Genomic DNA, 20,099 nt, shown 5'->3' with positions numbered 1-20,099 from the left:
ACCCATGAGTCACGCCCCACAACCGTGCACCAATACAGTGTGTGAACTTAAACCAACCCTCTTAATCCAAAAAAGGAAAGACTAACATATGGCTCCTACAGGTAGTAATGCTAAAACTCCAAAGACAAGCACATGGAATATATGCAGTCTGTACTGATTGACACTGACATGTGGTAACAAAACAAATAAGAAAGCACAAATGAACCTAGATACTGAAAAAGTCATAAGTTACTTGACAGATCGAAAACAGTGCAAAGATTCCAAAAGTATGAAATATCAGCATGTAAGTCTAACCTCGAGAGGAGAGTCTGGTTCATCCAGGATGCTCTTTTCACTCTGTATCCGCTGCATCGTTCCTGTAGAACTGGGGTCCATTATCAGCACATTCTGATTACCAGCTCTGCCGAACTTACAGTCACTCTTTCTGGAGTCAGTCGTCCTGCACACCTCGTAGTTGTACACATGTGGCAGAGTCCCTGTCCCCAAAGTGTCTGAGTAACGTGGTGGATAATATGGAATGACAGGCAGGTTGGAGTGATACAGGATGCGAGACTGTCTCCACCTGTAGATTTTGACTGATATAATAACCACTAAACACGTGATGAAGAGGAAGGAAACTACAGCCAGAGCCAAGACTAAGTAAAAAGTCAGGTTGTCATTGTACTCCTTGTCATGGGTCAACTCAGTGAACTCCGACAGCACTTCAGGGAAGCTGTCCGCCACCGCCACGTTAACAACAACTGTAGCTGAACGAGAGGGCTGTCCGTTGTCCTCCACTAAAACAGTCAGTCTCTGTTTGACAGTATCTTTATCAGTGACTTGGCGGATAGTTCTGATTTCTCCATTCTGTAAGCCCACTTCAAACAGCGCCCTGTCTGTGGCTTTCTGCAGTTTATAGGAGAGCCAGGCATTCTGTCCAGAGTCCACATCAACAGCCACCACTTTCGTCACCAGATAACCCACATCTGCTGAACGAGGCACCATTTCAGCCACCAGAGATCCACCAGTCTGGACTGGGTACAGAACCTGAGGGGGGTTGTCGTTCTGGTCCCGGATCATTATTTTCACAGTCACGTTGCTGCTGAGTGGAGGAGAGCCTCCATCCTGCGCTTTTACGAGGAAGTGGAAATCTTTGATCTGCTCGTAGTCAAAAGAGCGCACTGCATGGATAACTCCACTATCAGCACTAACGGACACATACGAGGAGACTGGCACTCCGTTAACGGAGGAGTCCTCCAGTATGTAAGAAACACGGGCATTCTGGTTCCAGTCAGCATCTGTGGCTTTCACTGTGAATATAGAGAGACCTGGTGTGTTGTTTTCTACAATGTAGGCCTCATATGAGCTCCTTTCAAAGACAGGTGCGTTATCATTAACGTCTGAGATGTGTAAGGTGAGAGTGACGCTGCTGGAGAGGGAGGGCACTCCCTCATCAGAGCAGGTCACAGTGATGTTATACTCAGAGGCTCTCTCTCTGTCTAAATCACTGTCTGTTACTAAACTGTAGAAATTATTAGATGCTGACTTAATAGACAAATGTGTATTATCATTGATAAAACAGTGGACTTTACCGTTTTCATTTGAATCTGGGTCTTGAACATTCATCATCGCAACAACAGTGTTAGGTTTAGAGTGTTCAGATATCATATTTGATTTTGACATTATATTAATCGTTGGCTTGTTGTCGTTTATATCCACCACTTCAACGATAACTTTGCACGAATCTGTAAGTCCACCATCATCACTTGCACGTATGTTAATATGGTAATTTCGTGCATTTTCATAATCAATGTTTCCAATTAATTTTATTTCTCCACTTTCTTCATGTATCTGAAACAAGGCATGCGCTTGATCTAAACTGTTTGTAATGGAATATTTTATTCTACCATTTGATCCATGATCTGCATCTGACGCACTAACACTCGTGACAACTGTCCCTTCCGGGGCGTTTTCAAAAACAGTGGCTGTGTAGGTGGACTGCGTGAAGACAGGCGCATTATCATTAACATCTAATACCGTGATGAAAATTCGAATTGTACCTGACATTTGCGGATCTCCGCCATCAAAGGCTGTTAGAACTAGTGATATCGACTCTTCCTTTTCTCTGTCAAGAGGCTTCTGTAAAATCATTTCAGCCTTTTCCGTTCCACTACCTTGACTGTCCCCTTTCAGTACAAAATTATCGGTAGGTTTAAGCTCATATTTCTGAAGACCATTTTTGCCGACATCAAGATCAATTGCTCTGTCCAGAACAAATTTTCCTCCGATTACAGCAGATTCACTGATTTTAAAGGTTACCTCGCTTTTCTCAAAGGTGGGGGGGTTGTCATTTATGTCTATAATCTCGACTGTGACACTGTAAAACTCCATAGGGTTTTCTAAAATGATCTGAAAATGTAAAGCACAAGGTGTTGTCTGCCTGCAAATCGCTTCTCTGTCGATCCTCTCTTTGATTAGAAGAAGTCCGCGTTCCCCGTTTAGCTCAATATATTCCACACCGTCTCCCGTATAAACGCGAGCTCTTCCAGATTTCAGTCGTTTTGTATCCAAACCCAAATCTTGGGCAATATTACCGACTAAAGAGCCACTCGGCATCTCCTCGGGAATAGAGTAGCTGATTTGGCCGATGACTGGACCGAGATAAAAGACCAAGGAAAACAACAGCGCTTGCCATTTCATTGTTCTGTTCGAACTGTTCCCTTGGAAAATTAGCAGGAAAAAACTATTATCCACAATTACCGAATGTCCCTTACAGGTGATAAAACACAGACATCACTCCGAAACCATTTGAATCGGTTAAAGAAAGGTTGAAAACGGCTCTAGTTAAAATGATCTCCGACGTTTGAACACGACGTCTTTCTCTCTGTGATATCATTATGGCGAGCGAGGTTTCTCTTTAAATGTGCCCTGAAATATCAACACACTGGCCAACAGCGGCCCTACGAGTACATAATTAGGAACTACAGAAAACGCCTGGAAAACTAAAGGAAAACTCTGTTGTGCACGAAGGCTTATTGTTTTTACAAATACCAGGATAACACAGCCCATAAAAGAGTTAACGTCTGCAACACTAGAGAATACTAGTTCCCTTATAAAGTATTTTAGTTGAACAGATAACAGAGTCTATATTCTTTACGTATACCACTGAACTGAACTATTAAGTCATGATGATATGTGACGAGTTACTTAAAAATACTGTCACAAATTCAACAAAGCGAAATACATGACATAGATAGCTCCCCCACCCCCGCCAAGTTTATATTGAGTTACAGTCTTTCGACGTGTCTTGGCAAAAAGAGACGAAACGATTTATGTTCAAATTTTACACCATCACCAATAACTAAACGTCAAATACTAACATACCTTCACATGTTGACAAAACATCAATACGTTAAGATAGACACCCATTGTCAAAAGCGATGGAACAAGTAACGTGCCTCTGTCCATGGTGCTGACTCTTGACTAGCGCTAGTTGGTTCTTAGTAAAAACTATGAGGAACAGAAAAAAAAAGTTTACGCTTCAAAGTTGGCTAGATCATTATATAACTAACCTCTAGAGGAGAGTCTGGTTCATCCAGGATGCTCTTTTCACTCTGTATCCGCTGCATCGTTCCTGTAGAACTGGGGTCCATTATCAGCACGTTCTGACTACCAGCTCTGCCGAACTTACAGTCACTCTTTCTGGAGTCAGTCGTCCTGCACACCTCGTAATTGTACACATGTGGAAGAGTCCCTGTCCCCAAAGTGTCTGAGTAACGTGGTGGATAATATGGAATGACAGGCAGGTTGGAGTGGTACAGGATGCGAGACTGTCTCCACCTGTAGATTTTGACTGATATAATAACCACTAAACACGTGATGAAGAGGAAGGAAACTACAGCCAGAGCCAAGACTAAGTAAAAAGTCAGGTTGTCATTGTACTCCTTGTCGTGGGTCAACTCAGTGAACTCCGACAGCACTTCAGGGAAGCTGTCCGCCACCGCCACGTTAACAACAACTGTAGCTGAACGAGAGGGCTGCCCGTTGTCCTCCACTATAACAGTCAGTCTCTGTTTGACAGCATCTTTATCAGTGACTTGGCGGATAGTTCTGATTTCTCCATTCTGTAAGCCCACTTGAAACAGCGCCCTGTCTGTGGCTTTCTGCAGTTTATAGGAGAGCCAGGCATTCTGTCCAGAGTCCACATCAACAGCCACCACTTTCGTCACCAGATAACCCACATCTGCTGAACGAGGCACCATTTCAGCCACCAGAGATCCACCAGTCTGGACTGGGTACAGAACCTGAGGGGGGTTGTCGTTCTGGTCCTGGATCATTATTTTCACAGTCACATTGCTGCTGAGTGGAGGAGAGCCTCCATCCTGCGCTTTTACGAGGAAGTGGAAATCTTTGATCTGCTCGTAGTCAAAAGAGCGCACTGCATGGATGACTCCACTATCAGCACTAACGGACACACACGAGGAGACTGGCACTCCGTTAACGGAGGAGTCCTCCAGTATGTAAGAAACACGGGCGTTCTGGTTCCAGTCAGCGTCTGTGGCTTTGACTGTGAATATAGAGAGACCAGGTGTGTTGTTTTCTACAATGTAGGCCTCATATGAGCTCCTCTCAAAGACAGGTGCGTTATCATTAACGTCTGAGATGTGTAAGGTGAGAGTGACGCTGCTGGAGAGGGAGGGCACTCCCTCATCAGAGCAGGTCACAGTGATATTATATTGCGAAGCCATTTCTCTGTCTAAAGCAACCTCCATAACTAGGGTATAAAACCCATTTATAGTAGTCTGTATTTTGAAGGGAATGCTATCATTTATATCACACACAACATTCCCATTATTCTCGGAATCTGGATCGTTTATGCTTAACATAGCAATTACAGTATTTGTTGGTGAGTTCTCTGATATGGACTCTGATTTAGAAACGATGTTTATTTGAGGACTATTGTCATTTACATCAATGAGATCAACTATCACTTTCGCTGAATCAGAGAGCCCACCGCTGTCTACAACTTCAATATCAATTTGATAAGAGTTTGCTTTTTCATAATCTATTTCCCCGACTAGGATAATTTCACCAGTCTTTGGATTGATATTAAACAGTTCAGATAGAACACGTTTGCTCGTAGATATCAGATATGATAATTCTCCGTTTGAACCGATGTCTTTATCAGATGCACTTACAGTTGTAACACTGGTGCCTTTAGGAGAATTTTCCTGCAGTTTTGCTCTATATAACGGTTTGGCAAATGTCGGTGCATTATCATTCGCATCTAATACAGTGACAAATATCTGCATTGTCCCTGACATCTGCGGCTCTCCTCCATCCATGGCAGTTAACAGCAGGGACAAATAATCCTTCTTTTCTCGGTCTAAAGTCCTCTGTAGAACCATTTCCACCTTTTTAGTTCCGTCTGGCTGACTTTCTAATTTTAATACAAAATGATCACTTGGAGCAAGTGAGTACTGTTGTAAACCATTCATGCCTATGTCGGAATCTACTGCTTTCTCTAACACGAATTTCGATCCTATCACAGCGGACTCGCTAATTTCGAAACGTTTTTCTGAATTGGTAAAAGTGGGGGTATTATCATTTATGTCCGTAACCTCCACTGTTACCCGAAACATTTCCATTGGATTTTCCAAAATTAACTGGAAATGTAAGGCACAAGGCGTCGTCTCTCCGCATAAAGCCTCTCTGTCTATCCGCTGCTGGACAAGCAGGACCCCCCTTTCTTTATTCAGCCCGATGTATTCTACACCGCCGCCCGTGTAAACGCGAGCGTTACCTGATTTCAACCTTTTAAGATCTAAACCTAAATCATGAGCTATGTTTCCAACTACAGAGCCTTTGGCCATTTCTTCGGGAATGGAGTAGCTGACCTGCCCGAGCACGTATTTGAGACATAGGGCTGAGAGAAACAACAGTACTTGCCGTCTCATTGTTCTGCACGACCCGATTTCCGTTCCTTCTCCACTAAAAAAAAGAAGCATTTGTCATGGAGAGAATATGAAGACAGAAAAAAAATCGTTCGCATTCCAATTAGAAGAATCAAACGGTGTAAGCAGGTATAGAATTCCTTGCAGTGCTTCTTATAAACCCGAACAGTCTTTCTGTCTGTACGTCGAATATTTCCACGCAAAAGGGAAGACACAGAGGAATAAAAAACATCCAGCCAAATCGCAACACCCTTGCCAACAGCGACCCTTTGAGTTAAAAATACAAATTACAAAATTCATTCTCAAAAACAATGAATTCAGTGTAAAGCCACGCTATTAAGGCTCATCTAAACCTCGAGTATCCTAAATTTAAAGATTTTAGGATATCTGCAACTTACAGCATATATCGTTTAATTATATATTGAAACATCTTAGTAAAAAATTACATTGTGCAATTACAAAATAAATATATCCTAAATTAAAGCTGACACGAATTACAGAAATTAAGTCCAGTCTTAATGAAAAGGACTCTGGAATGCTGAAGTTGAAAAATTAAGGTGTCGCTGTCTGTGGTGCTGAACTGCGATGTAAGTTGATAAAAACTTTGCAACGCATCAACGCTAAAAGATACTGGTTATGTTTAAAATTGTAACTGTAACTGATGTAGTTTCCTAACATCTAATGGAATGTCTGTCTATTTACCTCCAGAATATCATGAAGCATAAAAGGCAGAAAAAAAACATGTATCATTTCATGAGGCTAACCTCTAGAGGAGAGTCTGGTTCATCCAGGATGCTCTTTTCACTCTGTATCCGCTGCATCGTTCCTGTAGAACTGGGGTCCATTATCAGCACGTTCTGACTACCAGCTCTGCCGAACTTACAGTCACTCTTTCTGGAGTCAGTCGTCCTGCACACCTCGTAATTGTACACATGGGGAAGAGTCCCTGTCCCCAAAGTGTCTGAGTAACGTGGTGGATAATATGGAATGACAGGCAGGTTGGAGTGATACAGGATGCGAGACTGTCTCCACCTGTAGATTTTGACTGATATAATAACCACTAAACACGTGATGAAGAGGAAGGAAACTACAGCCAGAGCCAAGACTAAGTAAAAAGTCAGGTTGTCATTGTACTCCTTGTCGTGGGTCAACTCAGTGAACTCCGACAGCACTTCAGGGAAGCTGTCCGCCACCGCCACGTTAACAACGACTGTAGCTGAACGAGAGGGCTGCCCGTTGTCCTCCACTATAACAGTCAGTCTTTGCTTGACAGCATCTTTATCAGTGACTTGGCGGATAGTTCTGATTTCTCCATTCTGTAAGCCCACTTCAAACAGCGCCCTGTCTGTGGCTTTCTGCAGTTTATAGGAGAGCCAGGCGTTCTGTCCAGAGTCCACATCAACAGCCACCACTTTAGTCACCAGATAGCCCACATCTGCTGAACGAGGCACCATTTCAGCCACCAGAGAGCCACCAGTCTGGACTGGGTACAGAACCTGAGGAGGGTTGTCGTTCTGGTCCTGGATCATTATTTTCACAGTCACGTTGCTGCTGAGTGGAGGAGAGCCTCCATCCTGCGCTTTTACGCGGAAGTGGAAATCTTTGATCTGTTCGTAGTCAAAAGAGCGCACTGCATGGATCACTCCACTATCAGCACTAACGGACACATACGAGGAGACTGGCACTCCGTTAACGGAGGAGTCCTCCAGTATATAAGAAACACGGGCATTCTGGTTCCAGTCAGCGTCTGTGGCTTTGACTGTGAATATAGAGAGACTCGGCGTGTTGTTTTCTATAATATAGGCCTCATATGAGCTCCTCTCAAAGACAGGTGCGTTGTCATTTATGTCAGAGATCTGTAATGTGAGAGTGACGCTGCTGGAGAGGGAGGGCACTCCCTCATCAGAGCAGGTCACAGTGATGTTATAGTTAGAGGCTCTCTCTCTGTCTAAATCACTGTCTGTAACTAGGCTAAAGAACTTTTTAGATGTTGATTTGATCAGAAATGGCACATGTCCTTCGATATTACATGCTACTTTGCCATTTTCACCAGAGTCGGGATCTTGAACATTGAAAATTGTTACAACTGTTTCTGGCCTTGAATTTTCCGATACGGAATTTGTTTTAGACATTATATTAATAGATGGGTGATTATCGTTTATGTCGGTTACTTCAACAAGAATTTTAGCTGAATCTGTTAGCCCCCCATCATCACTACCCTGTATATGTATTTCATAGAGCTGTGCCTTTTCATAATCAAGGTTTCCAGTTAGGGATACCTCACCACTTTCTTCGGCAATGTGAAACATTACAGGGACACCGTCTAACGTGTTTGTTATTGAATAAATAACTTTCCCATAAGAACCTTCATCTGCATCTGTAGCACTAACAGTACACAAAATTGCACCCTTTGCAGCGTTCTCCATTATAGTGACCTTATAGACTTCCTGCGTAAATACTGGAGCATTGTCGTTGGCATCTAGCACGGAAATTTCTATTCGCACTGTTCCCGAAAGCTGAGGCTCACCACCGTCAGCAGCTGTGAGAATTAAAGAGAGATGCTGTTGCGCCTCTCTGTCTAGATGTTTCTGCAGCACCATCTCCACCTTCTTACTCCCGTCTTGCTGATTTTGGAGTTTTAGATTAAAACTGTCCGTAGGTTGTAGCGAATAACTCTGCAATCCGTTCACACCTACGTCTGGATCCATTGCTCGCTCTAGCACAAATTTTGCTCCAATCACAGCCGACTCACTAATCCTAAATTTTATTTCATCCTTTTTGAAGCTCGGAGCATTGTCGTTAATGTCGTTAATTTCGACAGTAACGGTATAGAATTCAATCGGGTCTTCGAGTGTAATTTGAAGATGTAAAGCACAAGGTGTCGTCTGCCCGCAGAGTGTCTCTCTGTCAATTCTTTCTCTAACAAGCAGGACGCCTCTGTCTTTATTCAGCTCGACGTATTTTCCATTGTCTTCTGTATATATACGCGCCTTACCCGATTTTAGTCTCTTTACATTTATACCTAAATCCTGCGCTATATTACCAACTACAGAGCCTTTTGACATTTCCTCAGGAATCGAGTAAGCGACCTGCCCGAAAACTGTGCCGAGGGAAGAGACCGACACAAACAACAGTACTTGCCATCTCATTGTTCTGCCCGACATTTTCTCTTCGTTAAAAGCTGGAGAAAAAAGCCTGCTGTACTCAAAAGCGCCTGGTTTTCCCGAATAGATAGTACTCCAGAGGAAAACTGATTCTGTCCGCGTTTCTTGAACTCGAAATAAATAAACCACAGCGCGGATATCTCCAGTGTTTATCAGCTACGCCTGTGTGCTGCATGTGCGTCTCTTTCTGTGTTTAACGTATCAAATGAAGGGAAATTCTCTACACTAGTCAACAGCGGCCCTGAGAGTCCAAACATGTGCACTGCAGAAAATTACAACATCAGCTAACAGGTCCAAAGTGAAAAAAATAAATAGGAGTTTAATTCATTACACAATAATAAAATATTTGTCTAGGGTACTTATAACTCAAATACAAAATAATACAGAGGACAACCTCCCCACCTGCCTTGACATCTTATTCTGAAGGGTATATTTTGATTATTGTACAATGTCAAGTCATCTTTAATGACACAATACACTTTCCCTTGTAATACGACATGAGATTCTAAGGAACAGTAAAATAAGGTAAAGATCTAGTAACAATATATATCTGAAGTAAAGAGAACTTTATAAAAAAGATTACAAAAGTGATAGGGTGTATTTCTTTACCTGTTACACTTGCACCTTTTAAAATCTTCCTGTATAGATAGTGATTTGTGATAAAGCTGTCAAATACAAAATTACTTTAACCATGAAGTAAAGCTCCAAAATGATAAATACAGATAATGGAAAAAATGTAGTGATTACAAAGGAAAAAAAGGCCATTTTTTGCAAGTAATCATTCTACTTCAAGGGCTTTCCTGATCAATGAATGTGTATGCAGTTACTGCTAAAACACACCAGGGTGGAGACAGCTTTAGAAGAAGCACAAGACATAAACTGGTAATTATTTGATGAAGTTAATCTTCTCCTTTAGTAAACAATAAGAATAAGTAGTAATTTTCAAAACTGCATTGCACAGATCTCAGATGAAAGTAATTATTTGCTTAACACAACTTGAAAAGTATAAGTTTTCTGGAAGAAAAATTAAAACCAAGTGGAAGAATAGGTGATGATTAGCTTGTAATAAATAGTTTAAGTCTAAAAAGTATCAAAGGGAAGACCACCAGTAGACATTTTGTTGCTTCTCATATTCCAAGCTGCCTGCTTTAATTTTTTGATCATAGTGTTTTAAGTTTTGTTTCAATAGTTAACTAAAGCTTGTTGTTAAAAAGTTGCTTTCAGAGCCGAAAGTTGCACTCTACTGCAATGTAAACAGTGCTGGTAGACATTTCAGTGAAACACAATCTGCAATTACAATGTTCCAAATACTTAAAAGGTTAACATATTATTGAATAATTGTCAATAATTAATCCTGCTTTCTTGAAAAAAGTGCTGGAACAGGATGCTGATTATGGAGACTCTTTTCATATACTTAAACTAAAACTAAATTAGGGCTAAGATGACTTTGTTAGGTTTAGATAAAAGAGGGGGAACACATATAGATTATGGGATGAAAGGCTGATTCTGTTAAAGTGCAGAAGTGGTTTAATGAACAGTGAATTGTCATGGAAGAAATAAAATGTGCATTGCTAGCTCTCTGATAACCTCCAGAATACCATGCATGCAAAAATAACAGGCATTTAAAATCATTTGTAATTTCATCAGGCTAACCTCAAGAGGAGAGTCTGGTTCATCCAGGATGCTCTTTTCACTCTGTATCCGCTGCATCGTTCCTGTAGAACTGGGGTCCATTATCAGCACGTTCTGACTACCAGCTCTGCCGAACTTACAGTCACTCTTTCTGGAGTCAGTCGTCCTGCACACCTCGTAATTGTACACATGTGGCAGAGTCCCTGTCCCCAAAGTGTCTGAGTAACGTGGTGGATAATATGGAATGACAGGCAGGCTGGAGTGATACAGGATGCGAGACTGTCTCCACCTGTAGATTTTGACTGATATAATAACCACTAAACACGTGATGAAGAGGAAGGAAACTACAGCCAGAGCCAAGACTAAGTAAAAAGTCAGGTTGTCATTGTACTCCTTGTCGTGCGTCAACTCAGTGAACTCCGACAGCACTTCAGGGAAGCTGTCCGCCACGTTAACAATGACTGTAGCTGAACGGGAAGGCTGCCCGTTGTCCTCCACTATAACAGTCAGTCTTTGTTTGACAGCATCTTTATCAGTGACTTGGCGGATAGTTCTGATTTCTCCATTCTGTAAGCCCACTTCAAACAGCGCCCTGTCTGTGGCTTTCTGCAGTTTATAGGAGAGCCAGGCGTTCTGTCCAGAGTCCACATCAACAGCCACCACTTTAGTCACCAGATAGCCCACATCTGCTGAACGAGGCACCATTTCAGCCACCAGAGAGCCACCAGTCTGGACTGGGTACAGAACCTGAGGGGGGTTGTCGTTCTGGTCCTGGATCATTATTTTCACAGTCACGTTGCTGCTGAGTGGAGGAGAGCCTCCATCCTGCGCTTTTACGCGGAAGTGGAAATCTTTGATCTGCTCGTAGTCAAAAGAGCGCACTGCATGGATGACTCCACTATCTGCACTAACGGACACATATGAGGAGACTGGCACTCCGTTAACGGAGGAGTCCTCCAGTATGTAAGAAACACGGGCATTCTGGTTCCAGTCAGCGTCTGTGGCTTTGACTGTGAATATCAAGAGACCTGGCGTATTGTTTTCTACAATGTAGGCCTCATATGAGCTCCTCTGAAAGACAGGCACGTTATCATTAACGTCTGAGATGTGTAAGGTTAGAGTAACGCTGCTGGAGAGGGACGGCACTCCCTCATCAGAGCAGGTCAAAGTGATCTTGTACTCAGAGGCTCTCTCTCTGTCTAAATCACTGTCTGTTACTAAACTGTAGAAATCATTTGAGGCAGCTGTAATAGTAAATGGTATGTTACTATTTAATCTGCAGTTTACCTGACCATTATTACTTGAATCTGAGTCATAGACACTGAACATAAGTATAACTGTATTATGGGGAGAGTTTTCAGGAATAGAATCTGATTTCGAAAGTATACTGATTACAGGCTCATTATCATTAATGTCAATAACATCAACTATAACCTTACTGGAATCAGAAAGACCACCACTGTCTTTGGCCTCAATATCAATTTGGTAATACTTGGCTTTTTCAAAGTCAACTTCACCAACTAATATTACTTCACCATTTTGATTTACTGTAAATATGTCAGATACACTATCCATTGTAGCTGATACTAAATAAGAAACATCCCCATTTGTCCCTTTATCTGCATCAGAAGCGCTCACTGTTGTCACTGTTGTTCCTTTCTGAGAGTTTTCGGCTATAGTCGCCTTGTAAACCGACTTCGTGAAAACCGGAGCGTTGTCATTTGCATCGAGTACGGTCACATAAATCTTCACCGTACCCGACATTTGAGGATCCCCTCCGTCTACGGCGTTTAACAACAATGATATTTGTTCCTCCTTTTCTCGATCTAGTGGCTTTTGTAAAACCATTTCAACCTTTTTCTGTCCATCAGCCTGATTTTCGATTTTCAGAACAAAGTTATCCGTAGGTCTCAGGCTATAATTTTTCAGGCCATTTATTCCAATATCTGCATCGACCGCTCTTTCTAACACGAATTTCGATCCTGTAACTGCGGATTCGCTTATTTCAAAACGTTTCTCATCGTTTTTAAAACTTGGACTGTTATCGTTTATATCAGTGATTTCGACCGTTATTCGAAAAAGCTCCATTGGGTTTTCTAGAATAATCTGCAAATGCAAAGCACAAGGCGTCGTCTGTCTGCAGAGTGACTCTCTGTCGATTCTCTCTTTGAGGAGGAGGACTCCTCTCTCCCTACTCAGCTCGATGTATTCTGCGCTGTCGCTCGTAAATATACGAGATTTACCTGACTTTAGTCTCCTCACATCTATGCCCAAATCTCGAGCTATATTTCCGACAACAGACCCCTTTGGCATTTCCTCCGGAATAGAGTAGCTCACTTGACCGACAACATAACCTACATAGAAGATCGAGATAAAAAACAGTACTTGCCGTCTCATTGTTCTGTTCAAAATATACGCTGCACCACAGAACATCTTTTGCAAAGGGAATCACGACAAAAAAAAAATAATGTTTCCACACGAAAAGATATAGATAAAGGAACATATATCACTCCCAAACAGTGAAATAATAGTCCATCAGATCACTGTATCCATCTAAAAGATTCCCGGTCAGTGAACAGTGCTTTGTCTCCCTTCCTTTCTCTAAAATACGGACATGAAATGGGAGGATCTGCTTCAAATCCTGTCTACAGGATTGCAACACGTTGACCAACAGCGGCCCATTGAGTCCATAGAGCAGAACTACAAGAACAATAAAATTATTTAACTTAATATATTTCATAAAAATGTTATGAAAAAACACCTTAGAAGCTAAATATCTAGAGGCCTGCACTGACGAACTAAAAAAGTCAAACAAATATATAGAAGACATCTTTTGATATATGCAACAAACAAAGGAACAAAAGATGGAGCAAGTATTAAATCTATTTTAAAGAGAAATGCGAGGAGGGACAAATGCTGTCTCTATCGGTGGTGCTGAAATCAGTAATAAACGATCAGATTATAATTGAAACAAGATATTTTGAAATAGTGATGTACAATTTCAAATGTGCTGTAGTTATCTCCATCCTATAAGCAGGAAAGTTGCATGTATTACAATAATATCACCGCATGAAAGCCGTTCACAACAGCAGTTAACTGACCTCAAGAGGAGAGTCTGGTTCATCCAGGATGCTCTTTTCACTCTGTATCCGCTGCATCGTTCCTGTAGAACTGGGGTCCATTATCAGCACGTTCTGACTACCAGCTCTGCCGAACTTACAGTCACTCTTTCTGGAGTCAGTCGTCCTGCACACCTCGTAATTGTACACATGTGGAAGAGTCCCTGTCCCCAAAGTGTCTGAGTAACGTGGTGGATAATATGGAATGACAGGCAGGTTGGAGTGATACAGGATGCGAGACTGTCTCCACCTGTAGATTTTGACTGATATAATAACCACTAAACACGTGATGAAGAGGAAGGAAACTACAGCCAGAGCCAAGACTAAGTAAAAAGTCAGGTTGTCATTGTACTCCTTGTCGTGTGTCAACTCAGTGAACTCCGACAGCACTTCAGGGAAGCTGTCCGCCACCGCCACGTTAACAACGACTGTAGCTGAACGAGAGGGCTGCCCGTTGTCCTCCACTATAACAGTCAGTCTTTGCTTGACAGCATCTTTATCAGTGACTTGGCGGATAGTTCTGATTTCTCCATTCTGTAAGCCCACTTCAAACAGCGCCCTGTCTGTGGCTTTCTGCAGTTTATAGGAGAGCCAGGCATTCTGTCCAGAGTCCACATCAACAGCCACCACTTTCGTCACCAGATAGCCCACATCTGCTGAACGAGGCACCATTTCAGCCACCAGAGAGCCACCAGTCTGGACTGGGTACAGAACCTGAGGGGGGTTGTCGTTCTGGTCCTGGATCATTATTTTCACAGTCACGTTGCTGCTGAGTGGAGGAGAGCCTCCATCCTGCGCTTTTACGCGGAAGTGGAAATCTTTGATCTGCTCGTAGTCAAAAGAGCGCACTGCATGGATGACTCCACTATCAGCACTAACGGACACATACGAGGAGACTGGCACTCCGTTAACGGAGGAGTCCTCAAGTATGTAAGAAACACGGGCGTTCTGGTTCCAGTCAGCGTCTGTGGCTTTGACTGTGAATATAGAGAGACCTGGTGTGTTGTTTTCTACAATGTAGGCCTCATATGAGCTCCTCTCAAAGACAGGTGCGTTATCATTAACGTCTGAGATCTGTAAGGTGAGAGTGACACTGCTGGAGAGGGAGGGCACTCCCTCATCAGAGCAGGTCACAGTGATGTTATATTCGGATGCTCTCTCTCTGTCTAAATCACTGTCTGTTATAATGCTGTAGAAGCTATTTGATGTACTCTCAATATTAAAAGGTACATTGTCATTTAGGAAACATTTAACTACTCCATTATCGTCTGAATCAGCATCATGCACGTTCATAACTGCAACAACGGTTTTTAAGGTGGAATCTTCTGGAACCGATTGAGTAGTCGACATTAAATCTATTATTGGGCTATTATCATTTACATCAGTAATATCAAAAATAATTTTACACGAGTCACTGAGTCCACCCTGATCTTTGGCTTTAATATTGAGCTGATAATGTTTCGATGTTTCATAATCTACATTTCCGATCAATCGCACTTCCCCGCTTGTCTCATGTATTTCAAATAAATCAAAAATTCCATCAATGTTATTTGATATCGAATATGTTACGAAACCATTTGTTCCTTCATCTTTATCGGTGGCTGTAACAGTAATCAGTTGAGTTCCTCTTGGAGAATTTTCCATTAAACTACTTTTGTACGTTGACTGTGTAAAAACAGGTGCGTTGTCATTGGCGTCTAATATAGTTACATGAATTTGCACTGTCCCCGAGAGCTGAGGTTCACCTCCGTCGACGGCTGTTAGTGTAAGAGTCAGTTGCTCCTCTTTCTCTCGATCAAGAGGTTTTTCCAAAACCATCTCTACTTCTTTCCCCCCATCAGTGTTGTCGTTGAGTTTCAAAGCAAAATTATCTGTTGGGTTAAGGGAGTAGCTTTTAAGCCCATTTATTCCAACGTCAGAATCCAGTGCTTTCTCTAATATAAATTTTGACCCCTTTACAGCCGACTCGCTTATTTCAAATACCATATCTTTCATTTTGAATATAGGGGCGTTGTCGTTTATATCTGTTATTTCTACAGTAACACGGTAGAACTCGATAGGATTTGCCAAAATCATTTGAAAGTGTAAAGCACAGGGAGTCGTTTGTTTGCATAAAGCCTCCCTGTCGATTCTCTCCTTGATAAGAAGCACCCCCCTTTCTTTATTCAGCTCAATGTATTCAGCGCTGTTTCCAACATGCAAGCGAGCTTTTCCCGTTTTCAACCGTTTTAGGTCCAAACCTAAATCTTGTGCTATCTTACCGACTAACGAGCCTTTTGACATTTCTTCTGGAACAGAATAGCTTACCTGCCCGAACACATAACAGAGAGAGAGCATTGAGAAAAACAGTAACACTTGCCATTTCATTGTTTCGGTCCAACGGCTTTGTAATATCATGACGAATCAAAGCAATCGAGAAAAAGAGCTAAATTCCACACACAGCTGGAGTAAAAATGAAAAAGCCACACAATAAAGGTCGATCAAAAAAACCGACTGCTAAAATGTCCGTGTAGGCTATATTATTCTCGGAAACCTGAAATGTCTACTGTGTCGACAATACTTCCTCCGATCTAAATTATCTGGGAGGTGCTGCTGTAATCAGCAGCAAAACTACCACAGACTAGCCAACAGCGTCTCTAGGAGTACAAAACATGACACTACACTACACTGATTTATGACAAGAAAATCAGTGCAAGGTTAAACAAATATTTGAGGTTTGAAAAACAAGCAAACAGACAAAAAATAGTACTGCTAAACCCAACTCGTCGAAGACAATTAAAAAAAAATACTGAAATTGTTTAAAAAAGAAAAACAGAAGGGAAAACGCAGTGACTACGTTTAAAATTTGAAAAACAAATAAAAAACCCTCTGGTCTTCAAGCTATTTGTTTTTTTTAGATGTCGGATAGTAGTCAGAACGGCACCACCACGACCAAAAAAGAGAAATAAAAGAAAAAAGAAAGAGAGAAAAAAAAAATCAAAAACATAAACACTTAAAATAAGTACATATATAAGTACATACTAGTGCGCCATTGTTCCCTAGGGAAGGAAATCATAAAGAAATGAAATAAATTCTGCATGTTTGGGGTTCAGGCAGAAAGGTTCTTATTTCCGCTGTCTGTGGTGCTGAAAATGATCACTACGACAGTATTGAACGTTGATGCGCAAATTTTAACTATCATTTTATATTATTTTAATTTTAATTGTAAAGCTTAAAAAACACATTTTTATGTTGTTTTTTTGTTTTTTTTTTACAACAGAAGGACTAACCTCAAGAGGAGAGTCTGGTTCATCCAGGATGCTCTTTTCACTCTGTATCCGCTGCATCGTTCCTGTAGAACTGGGGTCCATTATCAGCACGTTCTGACTACCAGCTCTGCCGAACTTACAGTCACTCTTTCTGGAGTCAGTCGTCCTGCACACCTCGTAATTGTACACATGGGGCAGAGTCCCTGTCCCCAAAGTGTCTGAGTAACGTGGTGGATAATATGGAATGACAGGCAGGTTGGAGTGATACAGGATGCGAGACTGTCTCCACCTGTAGATTTTGACTGATATAATAACCACTAAACACGTGATGAAGAGGAAGGAAACTACAGCCAGAGCCAAGACTAAGTAAAAAGTCAGGTTGTCATTGTACTCCTTGTCGTGGGTCAACTCAGTGAACTCCGACAGCACTTCAGGGAAGCTGTCCGCCACCGCCACGTTAACAATGACTGTAGCTGAACGAGAGGGCTGCCCGTTGTCCTCCACTATAACAGTCAGTCTTTGTTTGACAGCATCTTTATCAGTGACTTGGCGGATAGTTCTGATTTCTCCATTCTGTAAGCCCACTTCAAACAGCGCCCTGTCTGTGGCTTTCTGCAGTTTATAGGAGAGCCAGGCATTCTGTCCAGAGTCCACATCAACAGCCACCACTTTAGTCACCAGATAGCCCACATCTGCTGAACGAGGCACCATTTCAGCCACCAGAGAGCCACCAGTCTGGACTGGGTACAGAACCTGAGGGGGGTTGTCGTTCTGGTCTTGGATCATTATTTTCACAGTCACATTGCTGCTGAGTGGAGGAGATCCTCCATCCTGCGCTTTTACGCGGAAGTGGAAATCTTTGATCTGCTCGTAGTCAAAAGAGCGCACTGCATGGATGACTCCACTATCTGCACTAACGGACACATATGAAGAGACTGGCACTCCGTTAACGGAGGAGTCCTCCAGTATGTAAGAAACACGGGCGTTCTGGTTCCAGTCAGCGTCTGTGGCTTTGACTGTGAATATAGAGAGACCTGGCGTATTGTTTTCTACAATGTAGGCCTCATATGAGCTCCTCTCAAAGACAGGTGCGTTGTCATTAACGTCTGAGATCTGTAAGGTGAGAGTGACGCTGCTGGAGAGGGAGGGCACTCCCTCATCAGAGCAGGTCACAGTTATGTTATACTCAGAGGCTTTCTCTCTGTCTAAATCACTGTCTGTTACTAAGGTATAGAAATTATTTGAAGATGCTCTTAATTCGAAAGGTACGTTATCACTCATAAAACACTGCACTTTTCCGTTTTCCCCCGAGTCCTTGTCTTCAATGTTTATCATCGTAACTACTGTGTTGGGATTAGCATCCTCTGATATCACAGCTGACTTCGACATTATGTTGATTTCAGGTTTGTTGTCGTTTACATCTTGCACATCGACAATTAATTTGCACGAATCCGTGAGTCCACCCTCATCACTAGCAAGTAAATTTATTTGATAGTTTCTTGACTTTTCATAGTCAATTATTCCAATTAATACAACATTCCCGTTTTCCTCATTAATCTCAAATATTCTGGTGTCATCATCTGCTGCATTTGTGATTGAATATGTTATTTTACTGTTCGAACCTTGGTCTGCGTCTGACGCTGTAACAGTAGCAACAACTGTTCCTTTAGGTGAATTCTCAGTGACTGTAGCTTTGTATGTTTGCTGTGTAAAAACCGGCGCATTATCATTAGCGTCTAAAACTGTAATGAGAATCTGCATTGTTCCTGACATCTGTGGCTCCCCTCCATCTACAGCTGTTAACACGAGGGATATCTGCTCTTGTTTCTCTCTGTCCAAAGGTTTCTGTAGTACCATCTCAACATTTTTATTTCCATCAGAGTTGCTGTGCACTTTGAGAGCAAAATTGTCACTTGGTTTTAACTCATATGACTGAACACTATTCATTTCAACATCCAGATCCACAGCCCTTTCCAGAACAAATTTTGCCCCGATGAGCGCCGTTTCGCTAATTTTGAAAATGATTTTAGTTTTTTTAAAAGTAGGTGCATTGTCATTGATATCTGTGATCTGCACTGTAACCGTATAAAATTCCATCGGATTCTCCAAAATGATCTGAAAATGTAGAGCACACGGCGTCGTCTGTTTGCACAGCGCCTCTCTGTCGATCCTTTCTTTAACGAGGAGGACTCCTCTTTCTCTGTTCAGCTCGACGTACTGATCGGTGTCTCGAGCATAAATCCGAGCCTTACCTGAAGTCAACCGTTTGATTTGTAAACCCAAGTCTTGTGCTATATTACCAACTAACGATCCTTTAGTCATTTCCTCTGGTATTGTATAGCTCACTTGTCCGAGCACCGAGCCGACGGCGAGAAGAGAGATAAACAGGAGTACTTGCCTTGCCATTGTTTTATGCGATTTTGCCAATGGATGTTCACTGTGATAATATCCTACAAATCACGCTTTAAACGTCAAACTTCAATTTCGCACGTTTATCATCCACACATGAGAAAATGTACTAAAACGGTCGATGTCCTTTGCATCCAAATACTGTGTATATCTCGAGGCCGTCCTTTGTCGTTCTGTTCTTTCTTCGCTATACCGACGTTACGAGGGAGTTGCTGTTATAACCCTACTCGGCTGTTGACAATTTAGTCAACAGCGGCCCTAAGAGTTCACCTTAGAAAACTGCAGACAGCCAACATGAAGGTTTTTTCTTTTTAAAATAAGTCACAAAAATACCAAGTCAAATGGTAATATTTATACTGAAAACGCACACGGAAATCCATTACCAAATAATACGGATCATATTCACGCCTCTGGAAGGTTGGTTTAGAGACATTTTTAAAGTAACTTTAACCTTGGGCTGCTCAGTCTCTCTCTCTCTCTCTCTCTCTCTCTCTCTCTCTCTCTCTCTCTCTCTCTCACACACACACACACACACACACACACACACACACACACACACACACACACACACACACACACACACACACACACACA

The 20,099-nt window shown here is 42.0% G+C and overlaps 4 protein-coding genes across 37 annotated transcripts in view; all 4 read right to left on the bottom strand.

The window, feature by feature from the left end:
- The window catches only part of LOC113036849 (protocadherin gamma-C5-like), a 276,532-nt gene that overhangs the window by 81,183 nt on the left and 175,250 nt on the right, over positions 1–20,099 (bottom strand). For 2 of the 32 annotated variants that reach the window (XM_026193642.1, XM_026193767.1), the window contains exon 2: positions 10,751–11,146. The exons of 29 other annotated variants lie outside the window; for them this stretch is intronic. In XM_026193642.1, the coding sequence (XP_026049427.1) occupies positions 10,751–11,146 (396 nt within the window). Of the gene's footprint in view, positions 1–10,750; positions 13,825–20,099 lie in introns of those variants that run through there. One more of the 32 variants, XM_026193528.1, reaches the window with a different exon arrangement.
- Positions 262–2,885, bottom strand: LOC113037354 (protocadherin gamma-A11-like). The gene has a single exon (XM_026194341.1). It carries the CDS (start codon positions 2,677–2,679, stop codon positions 277–279), a length of 2,403 nt encoding a protein of 800 aa, XP_026050126.1. The 5' UTR covers positions 2,680–2,885; the 3' UTR covers positions 262–276.
- LOC113037274 (protocadherin gamma-A11-like) lies at positions 3,456–9,395 on the bottom strand. 2 transcript variants are annotated; one of them, XM_026194192.1, is made up of 2 exons: positions 7,832–9,395; positions 3,456–4,685 (listed from the first exon to the last, which is right to left on the bottom strand). In XM_026194192.1, the coding sequence occupies exons 1-2, from the start codon at positions 9,095–9,097 to the stop codon at positions 3,531–3,533; spliced, it is 2,421 nt and encodes an 806-aa protein (XP_026049977.1). In that variant the 5' UTR covers positions 9,098–9,395; the 3' UTR covers positions 3,456–3,530. The 2 variants fall into 2 exon arrangements, with proteins under 2 accessions (XP_026049977.1, XP_026049967.1); XM_026194182.1 differs by having other exon boundaries at positions 3,516–3,551; positions 6,698–9,361.
- LOC113037231 (protocadherin beta-16-like) lies at positions 10,109–19,981 on the bottom strand. 2 transcript variants are annotated; one of them, XM_026194085.1, is made up of 2 exons: positions 17,118–19,981; positions 10,109–10,750 (listed from the first exon to the last, which is right to left on the bottom strand). In XM_026194085.1, exons 1-2 carry the CDS (start codon positions 19,500–19,502, stop codon positions 10,643–10,645), a joined length of 2,493 nt encoding a protein of 830 aa, XP_026049870.1. In that variant the 5' UTR covers positions 19,503–19,981; the 3' UTR covers positions 10,109–10,642. The 2 variants fall into 2 exon arrangements, with proteins under 2 accessions (XP_026049870.1, XP_026049879.1); XM_026194094.1 differs by lacking the exon at positions 17,118–19,981 and adding an exon at positions 13,831–16,201 and having other exon boundaries at positions 10,110–10,750.

Source organism: Astatotilapia calliptera, chromosome 2 (assembly GCF_900246225.1).
Source record: "Astatotilapia calliptera chromosome 2, fAstCal1.2, whole genome shotgun sequence".
NCBI classification, from domain to species: Eukaryota; Metazoa; Chordata; class Actinopteri; order Cichliformes; family Cichlidae; genus Astatotilapia; species Astatotilapia calliptera.
This window is presented reverse-complemented; position numbering and strand designations above follow the sequence as displayed.

What these genes read in the sequence shown, in the direction of transcription:
- LOC113037354 (XM_026194341.1), bottom strand. Translation starts at nt 2,679, where the DNA reads ATGAAATGGCAAGCGCTGTTGTTTTCCTTGGTCTTTTATCTCGGTCCA.
- LOC113037274 (XM_026194192.1), bottom strand. Translation starts at nt 9,097, where the DNA reads ATGTCGGGCAGAACAATGAGATGGCAAGTACTGTTGTTTGTGTCGGTC. An exon ending in CTGTGACCTGCTCTGATGAG is followed by an intron (nt 4,686 to 7,831) that starts GGAGTGCCCTCC and finishes TGCTCTGATGAG; the next exon opens with GGAGTGCCCTCCCTCTCCAG.
- LOC113037231 (XM_026194085.1), bottom strand. Translation starts at nt 19,502, where the DNA reads ATGGCAAGGCAAGTACTCCTGTTTATCTCTCTTCTCGCCGTCGGCTCG. An exon ending in AACCAGACTCTCCTCTTGAG is followed by an intron (nt 10,751 to 17,117) that starts GTTAGTCCTTCT and finishes TCTCCTCTTGAG; the next exon opens with GTTAGCCTGATGAAATTACA.